Source organism: Phaethon aethereus (genome assembly GCF_964289735.1).
Source record: "Phaethon aethereus genome assembly, chromosome: 8".
NCBI classification, from domain to species: domain Eukaryota; kingdom Metazoa; phylum Chordata; class Aves; order Phaethontiformes; family Phaethontidae; genus Phaethon; species Phaethon aethereus.
In genome coordinates this window covers 11,883,540-11,892,578 of record NC_138584.1, presented here as the reverse complement: position 1 = coordinate 11,892,578, position 9,039 = coordinate 11,883,540, and the positions used below count along the sequence as shown (strand labels likewise).

At 39.8% G+C, this 9,039-nt stretch overlaps 1 protein-coding gene across 1 annotated transcript; it reads left to right on the top strand.

Moving 5' to 3' along the window:
- Window positions 1-204: 204 nt before the first annotated feature.
- On the top strand, window positions 205-8,443 carry PRPF38B (pre-mRNA processing factor 38B; the record flags this gene model as incomplete). Its single annotated transcript, XM_082002928.1, has 6 exons — window positions 205-489; window positions 3,896-3,964; window positions 4,254-4,405; window positions 4,489-4,549; window positions 7,100-7,323; window positions 7,591-8,443. The coding sequence occupies 6 exons, from the start codon at window positions 205-207 to the stop codon at window positions 8,441-8,443; spliced, it is 1,644 nt and encodes a 547-aa protein (XP_081859054.1).
- Between the last annotated feature and the right edge of the window lie 596 nt (window positions 8,444-9,039).

Genomic DNA, 9,039 nt, shown 5'->3' with positions numbered 1-9,039 from the left:
CTGCTTCGCGCCGTCGCGCTCCCCCTGCGGGTATTGGTCGGCTCGGCCCCGGAAGGCGAAGCCGTCACTTCCGCAAGAAGCGCCATCTTGTCAGCAGTTGGCGGAGGCAGCGCCCGGCCCGGCAGCCCGCGCTCTGGTGTGGTGCGGACGCTCCTCCGCCTTGTAGGCCGCGTGCCGCCGCCCCGCTACGGGCCCTGAGCCGCCATGGCCAACAACAGCCCCGCTGTCGGCGCAGGGAACTGCCAGGGGCAGCAGGCGGCCCAGCACCAGCCTGGCGCCGTCCCGCCGGCCCAGCAGCAGCTGCAGAGCGGAGCCCCCAAGCCGGCGGCCTCAGGCAAGCAGGGCAACGTGCTGCCGCTGTGGGGGAATGAGAAGACCATGAACCTGAACCCCATGATCCTCACCAACATCCTCTCGTCGCCCTACTTCAAGGTGCAGCTCTATGAGCTCAAGACTTACCATGAGGTGGTGGACGAGATCTATTTCAAGGTGAGCCTGCGGGCCGCGCCCTGGGCGCCGCGGACTCCTCGGGGCTGTGCTGGCGCCTGTCCCGAGCCTCCTTCTGGCTGGGCTTTTGGAAGGGGGAAGGCTTTGATTACGGCCTGCGGATTCTCGCATTTGCCTTCCTGCCCCTTATCTTGCGGTAAGGGATGGGAGCGCATCTCTTTTTTTTTTAATTGTTTAATTGGGGGAATCCAAGGTGCTGTCTTTTCTCTGTTACAAAAGAAGCGTGTTTCGCGTCGGATTTGGAATTACGCAGTTGTAAGTTAGTTTTGAAGTGGGCAGCGTGAGCCAGGGCGGTGGGGATGAAATGGCCGTCTAAGGACTGCGTTCTCATTCGGAGAGAGTGGGGAGGGGACCCGACCTGCATGCCACTTCTAGAGACAAGCAGTCCCTGCAGCCTAGGAGTTGCCGACACGCCGTGTAACTGCGCAAAAGGTATGGTGATGACTGTAGGTGGTTTCAGCAGGAGTTTGCATGTGGCTTTCTTTCTCAGTTAAGAGTTTAGGATCCTCCGTTCCATACCTAATGAAAAACTGGTTCATTTTAGTGCTTCTCTTGGCGTCAGGTAGGATGTGCTGGGGAGATAACTGAACTGTATCAGTGTACCCATGTCTCAGTTCTTGTTTTGTTAGCAGGATTGAATCAGTTTTGCAGCGAGGCTTCCATCAAGCCAGTCTCCCAGGTAGAGGTATGCATAATTAATGCTCATCAACACAGCCACGTTCTTTGTTCTGATAATGAGAGCAAAACTAAGATAATTCAGGCTGCTGTCTTCAGACACCTGTACTTTGGTGGTTATTGAGATATTTTTCTCAGGTGAATTGATTCTACTTGATAATGTTACTGTGTCAGTTAGCAGGTTTCAGTATAATTTGAAATGTAAAAAAAAAAAAAAAAGTAGCCTTTTTGTCTCGTTTAACCAGGGCAAGTCAAGTTACTTAGGATACTGTAATTGTGAAAAATAACTCCACGCAAGTATTTTGAGACTTTTTGCATTGTTTGCAGCTACTTACGGAGACAGTGCTACTGGTTTTCCTCTTAATGACAGCACTTCTCTGCTTGTGCTCTGTCATTTGGAGCGGACTACTTAATTCTCCTAATACTGAGAGTAGTATAGGTTGTTGACAAAACTTCTCTTCATTTAATTTACTACTTGCTTGCATATGAGAGATACATAATTAATTCAGACTATCAGAGTGGAAGGCAGCAAAGTTTATTTTTGCAAGTGATGGCAAGAGCTGAAATATTTCTAAAATAAACATGTTCAGAAAATTTGAGAGCTTACTGTATTTTACATGGACCCTTTCAGATGTAGTCAAAAATACTGGTTGGGATTCATCATAGTATTGGTAGAGCTCAGCTGCAGTAGGTCAAATACTTCATTTGCTTGTTTGTGTTTCATGCCATCAGTGGCTTAATCGTAAATTGGGGAAGAATTTCGACATACCATTAAACATCCAGTTATTAATCCAATGTAAATAAAGTTTGTGTACCAAACTTGACTGTTACTCTGACTCAAAACTGCATGCTAAATAAAGAGAAAACTCAGCCCCTTGCTTAGTCACGAGTAATAGATGTGAGGGAGGAGATAACCTGATGGTTAAGGTACTACATTGATACTTAGAAGATTTGAATTCTGTTCGTGTGTTAAGATTCCTGAAAAATTGCTGGCTTGCTTTTTTTTTAAAAAAAAAAAGGCGCAGTATCCACTAGAGCAGGCATATTTTTGAGTGTATTTGTCTTTGGGAACTAAAATAAGTGACTTATTTAAAAAATTTAAGAACGCGCAGAGCTGGATTCTCAGCACCTTAAGTCACACAGGCAGTTAGTGTTAGTGACCGTCTTTGAAGGTATGGATTCTGTATAGGTACTTGAATTAATTTACTTGTAGTTCTGGTCTCCCATTTCAGTTCTGTATCTGCAAAGTGGATGACTTCCTCTTTTATCCCTGATCTTAGCACCATGTGCATGCCTTCAACTTCATTTAATGTGTATACTTCCAACAAGTTAAGCATATGCAGCAGTCTTTGTAGGATCAAAATTTTACTCTTTTCTGGAATTAGTATTGTTTTCAGGGCTTTGGGGTTTTCTTATTGATATTTGTCAAAAACAGCATGTTTATATTGATTGTGGCCAGTAAATGTAACTAATTAAAAAACTGAAGACTACCATTGCGATAGTGTCATACTCAATCCTTTGACTAAAAATACTTTTAATTTCCTGTGAAAGAAAAACTGTAAATAATCAGAAGGATGTGCAGTAATGCTTATGTAGTATTTGTGAACTTCTCATATGATCCTAATAATACAGGAAGTCATAATGGATTTTGAATTCTACGGCATTGGCATCTCTCAACTTTCCTATTTGGATAAGACAGCAACTTAAAAAACCAAAAAACAGTTTCAGCAACTTTAGCCGCAATATAGCTCTGATTTCTTGTGATTGTGTACATAATTAGTTTTGTTTCATGTATTGTTAAAGAATTTTAATTTGTGAACTACAGTACAGTTTGGCCACAAACGTATCCCCAATTCAGTGTAACACTGTTGTATCTTTTTTTTGTCTTGCTTTTAGGTACTCAAGTTGATGTGTTTAGGAAATACATTTGTTTATTGAGGCCGATGTTACTCTGAATTTCACAGTTTCAAATGTAGCTTAGGCAGTTTTATGGTTCTTAACTTGTTTATGACTTATTGTCAAATTTAAGGAATGGTGTTGGTTAACTATGCACTCATCTCTAAATGCATCTCAAAAGATTTGAATTAAGCAAGCATTACTTATTTGTACTTAGGAGCCATTTTAGCTGAGAACATCACTGCAGTCTACAAGAAAAAAACACTGGCTTTTTAGATTAAAGTATTACACTTTATAGACATCTTTCTTTTTGTCCTATTTGTAGGCGATACTCAGAAGAAATCTCTAGCAAAGCTCACTGCATAAATTAAATTTATGGAGATGAGGCTGTAGATCTTGATCTCTGTAGCTGTTATCAGTAGGTATCACTAAATGTGTTAGGGACAGTTTAAATAAAGGTAGCTGTTTAGTCACCGTAGAAAGTAGTAATGACGGGGTTTAGTCATAAAGTATTTGAAATTACTTGGAGTATAGAATAAGCAGGGCTTGCTTTGGTGTTTTATCTTTTTTCTTTTAAACTTTGTGATTTTTGGCTATAATTTCTTAATGTGGTAATTAAACCCAAGTGCTTTGGTTTAATGACAAGGCAGACTTGATCTTGAATTTGGTAGGAGAAGACAGGCTATTTAAGACTGGTGTAGGATATCCATTTATTTTAGGTTTAAAATCCATTTATATTAGGTTTGTATAGGCAGCTAAACATTATGGAGGTTTTAATTGTCATTTTGTTTCTTCCCCCACCCCTGCACCCCTTCAGGTTACGCATGTGGAACCATGGGAAAAGGGAAGTCGAAAAACAGCAGGCCAGACAGGGATGTGTGGAGGGGTAAGTAGAAGTACGTGCCTTCTTAACTTTTTCTGTTTGGTAAATAAATTTCCCAAGCATAGCTAAAACTTGCTGGTCTTTGCCCCTAGATGTAAAAGTATGTATTACAAAGAGTTGATATATTCCCCTTGCTTCTAGAGCTGTGGATACAAGTAGTTTTACTTTTTCCACATAGCTCTGCTTGTAGATGAGGAGTTTATCCTGTGTTAGTTCTTGTGTTCTCTTGCAGATTTGGAATAATGTCCTTGTGACTTCCTGCATTGTCACCTAACTGTTTTTCTGTTGAAAGGTGCGTGGTGTCGGAACTGGAGGAATTGTGTCTACTGCCTTTTGTCTGCTGTACAAATTATTTACGCTGAAACTCACTCGTAAGCAAGTGATGGGCCTTATAACTCATACAGACTCTCCATATATTAGGGCTCTTGGATTTATGTATATTAGGTAAGTATCAATATAAACAACTAATGACTAATTTAATATAGAGAAAGCTGTATTAAAATTTTACATTCTTTTTGTGCTTAAAGGTATACACAACCACCTACAGATCTATGGGACTGGTTTGAATCCTTTCTTGATGATGAAGAGGTATGTCGGCGAGGGTAATAATTTGTTTTCTTTTGTTTCTTTTCATGTTACTACTTTAAGTTTAAACACTGTTTTATAAGGCTTACTGCAGTTTGAATGTTGCAATGTTATGTTTATGTAATTTAATTAGTGCAGGAAGCAGGTCTGGGCTGGGACCTGGGGCGTTTTTCTTGGATTTCAAAGATTTAACACGGTTTTCCATTGGTTAGGGTGTTACTGTGTCAAGTATTACAAAGCCACATGAAGCAGGTTTATTTAATCAGAATGCAGGCAGCAGGCTGTGTGAGTGCAGCTTCTGTGTGGTTTTTAGAAAAAGAATTATTTTCAAGCAAGGTATAGTAAGTGCTCGGTGCTAAATTTGTATTTTGCATTTGTACTGGGACGGGGCAATTGGCATTTACATAGAAGAGTGGGAAGTATATAGTAGAAACCAACATTCACCTTGAAAAATATTACCAAAAATCTCAGTGGTTATTATTAATGTCCTGGAATAACTAAACCCAGGATTTCTTCTGAGGAGAAACAACCAACCTACTTACTGCACAAGGTGGCATTGTTTCTAGTAACCTTAATGTCTTTGCTAATGGGGCAGACTTGCTAACATAAGAAGTTCAGTAAAGAGGCTGCATTATTACGCAGTCAGCTAGGAGAATACCTTTGGTACCACAGTCCTGACTTACTGTCTGGAGAAACAGAGTAGGAGCGGGTGGGTGAGATTTCTCGGCCTATGAGTTAAATATGCAGTCTGCTACATACTGTTGCAAATTGTATTTACTGAGCAGGTTTTAGAGTACATCCTAGATTTAAGAATGGAACAGGAAGGATCACTTGCCTTCTTCACTGTGACAGTAGGCATCTGCTTCAAGAAATTTCAAATGTTGTAGTTGCAAATGATGTCCAAATACTTGTATTAAAAATAGTGCTAATTATACCTCTATCTGGCCGCAGGTGCAGTGTATTTATTTTAAACAGCTTCTTTCATGCTAAGTATCAAAAACACTGTGCAAAGGAAACAGCTGTTATTTCAGACAAACCTGTGTTACTGTATGTTTGTAACAAAAATCCAAACAACTGTAAGTCTTGATTGCATGGCTGTGATGGCCTCCTTCTCCCCAAGGTGGTGCTAGTTAACATGAACTCTTCTCTGCAATGTTGCCTTCTAACTTAGGAGGAAGATTGGGGTGGCTTCATTTTCAGGGTCCCACAAACAACTTGATTCCCAGGACAGTAAACCGATCACAGGTTCGATTCATTGTGGAGGTCTTAACTGGTTCATTATTCAAAGCACCTTTTTTAGTTTATGCATTTCAGTTCTTGCAGATATTGGTTATCAGCATATATTTGTTTGTTGTTGTTTAAAACCTCCCAAAGTTTTTTTGGAATTAGTGTTTCTTTCCCAGCTGCTTTCAGTAGCTTTGTGTTACGTAGGAAAAAGTGCTTGAGGCTGCTTGTCGTAAGTTTCTTTACCAGTCCTGGTCATGCTCAGTAGGATGAAGCAAATTTTTATTTATAAGTGGAATTATTTAAACCTACAGGAATTTTTTTCTCCAGTTCTTAAGTATGTGGAAGCAGTTCATCTTTTGTCATGCTGCTGTGAAAAAGAAAAACTTCCGAGGATACAGAGTTAGTTTTCAAAATGCTTCTTATGTTTATTTTGTTTAACTGTACGTACTCTCCAGGTGCTACGTTTAACTCCTTTTTTTCTTCTTTAGATCTCTGCAGCGATTATATTTGGAAAAACTGTATATCTGAACACTTAAATGTGTGTGAGTGCAAGCAGTTTTACATTTAGATTTTCTCTTCCTGTTTAGATAACAAATCTCACTTTCCTTGTGTGCTTGCACTATAGGTTTGGGACTGACAATAGCTGACTAACATGTCCTGAGCTGTGAGAGGGCATAGCAAGAAGGCCTTCATGCGGTAATGACCCTTTTCAGAGACAATGGTCATCATGGATTATGCGTTTCCAATTATTTGTTCATTTATTTATTTTTTTACATATTTCTAAATTAGAAACCTCACTGCTTCATGGCAGTTGGTTTGCTATTGCTTCCAATTCTATTAGGATGCCATTTTGTACTAGAGGTTTTTCTATGATCATTTTTAGATAGGCGATGTAGTTCTTAAAATGATTTAGGCCACAGGGTTGGGTATGATGGTATGCAGTTGTACATCCACAAAATGGAGTATTAAATGTAGTTTGAGCAAACTTCTCAACTTTGTGGCATTTAAATAAAATACAATATAATCAGACTGTGTAAGGGGATTTTGTGTTAATCTCTTCATCGACAGTCCCTTACCATCCAGATGGCTGCAGGATTAGTACATGCCTGCATGCATATATATTAAGTCCCATTCCCTATCTGTAACGTACTGCCAAATCCAAAGGGTGCAGAGTTTGAATTTTTCTAAGGAAATGTATTAGAATATGAGACAAGTAAACTTTTGTAATCATGAGACTTCAAGAGGGCAGTAGTGTAGCAGCATTTTTTTGAAAATCCATAAAGAATATTTTTGACCATCAGGATATTTTTTGCTTGTATTTTGTAGGACCTGGATGTGAAGGCAGGTGGGGGCTGTGTTATGACCATCGGGGAGATGCTTCGTTCCTTCCTCACTAAGCTTGAATGGTTTTCCACGCTCTTTCCAAGAATTCCTGTGCCAGTCCAGAAAACCATTGACCAGCAAATTAAAAGCAGACCTAGAAAAATCAAGAAAGATGGCAAGGAGGGAATGGAAGAAATAGACCGGCATGCAGAACGTAGACGTTCAAGGTCATAGACGCGTTATTTTGAAAATGGACTTTAAAAGTTCAATATTGAACTACTTACTACCAGAAACATGTCATCTTTTCACAGAGTTACGTTTTTAAGGCAATGGGCAAAACAGTTTATGGATGCTAACGGATTAAAATAATCAGATTGTATTTGGTATTTAAGATTAATTATAGACCGTGTATGTAAAGTATAAGTTGGAACATAAAGAGGGTCCCTTAACTTTTAAAGGTTGTGTTTCATATTGAATATCTTTTATTTTAAAAGGTCTCCAAGACGATCCATCAGTCCCAGGAGGTCTCCCAGAAGATCCAGAAGCAGAAGTCATCATCGGGAAGGCCATGGATCATCTAGTTTTGATAGAGAACTAGAAAGAGAAAGGGAACGGCAGAGATTAGAACGTGAAGCTAAGGAGAGAGAAAAAGAAAGGCGGAGATCTCGAAGTACAGATCGCACACTAGAGTGGAGGCGAAGCAGAAGTAGGGACAGATACAGAAGCCGTAGCCGAAGTCGTGACAGGAAAGGAGATAGAAGAGACAGGGATAGGGAGCGAGAAAAAGAAAATGAACGGAGTCGGAAAAAAGAGAGAGATTATGATAAGGAAAGAGGTAGTGAGAGGGAAAAGGATCGCTCTAGAGAAAGGTCAAAAGAAAGGAAAAGTAAGGGTGATACAGAAGAGAGAAGACACAAGGATGAGAAGGATGAGAAGAAACACCGGGATGACAGAAGGGATTCCAAAAAAGAGAGAAAACATAGTAGAAGTCGAAGCCGGGAAAGAAAGCACAGGAGTAGGAGCCGAAGTAAGAATACAAGTAAGCGCAGCAGAAGCAGGAGCAAAGAGAAATCGAGTAAACATAAAAATGAAACTAAAGAGAAGTCAAATAAACGAAGTAGAAGCAGAAGCAGAGGAAGAACAGATAGTGTTGAGAAGTCCAGAAAACGAGACCAGAGTCCCAGCAAAGAAAAATCTAGAAAGCGTAGCAGAAGCAAAGAACGTTCCCACAAACATGATCACAGTGATAGCAAGGACCATTCGGACAAACATGATCGTCGAAGGAGCCAAAGTACGGAACAAGAGAGCCAAGAAAAGCAACATAAAAACAAAGATGAGACTGTGTGAACTCTTTCAGAAGTGGATCACATTGAATCCTATAAATGTTTGATTAAATCCTGCTTATTTTTTCTTAAAGTTGAGATTGTGCAGTAGTTGATGAGCACTCTTCTCCAACCTCCCTCTAGGCTGCAGATTGTCATTTCCTATTTTGGGTAGGGAAGTGCCTTTGTAAACCCATTCAATGCATTGACAGTTTCAAACCATTTGTTTAGTTTAATTCGTAATGCAGAGATTGTTCTTGCATTTTTATTGTTCAGATGTTTCTGAAATGTACAGTCTGTACATATGTCCTGAAAATGTTTTAATTCCTTTGGCATGGTTGCCATGTTGGTTAAATTTGTATGGGGCAATAAACTGCCACTAATTCTACTTTCATTTTGTAGACGTGGAATTATGGTTTGTATCCTGAAATTAGTATGGCTTTTAGGGAGAGATCTTGAATGTGTATTATAGCTGAGATATTTATGTGCATACAATGTGCATTGAGGGCTGCAGATCTAGAACTAACATTTATGTCCACTGTACCTGCTGTTTTTTCAAAAGCTTTTAAAATGTATTATGTTGTTGATCACCACTGGTGTTAAATTGAGAGTGGACTTTTG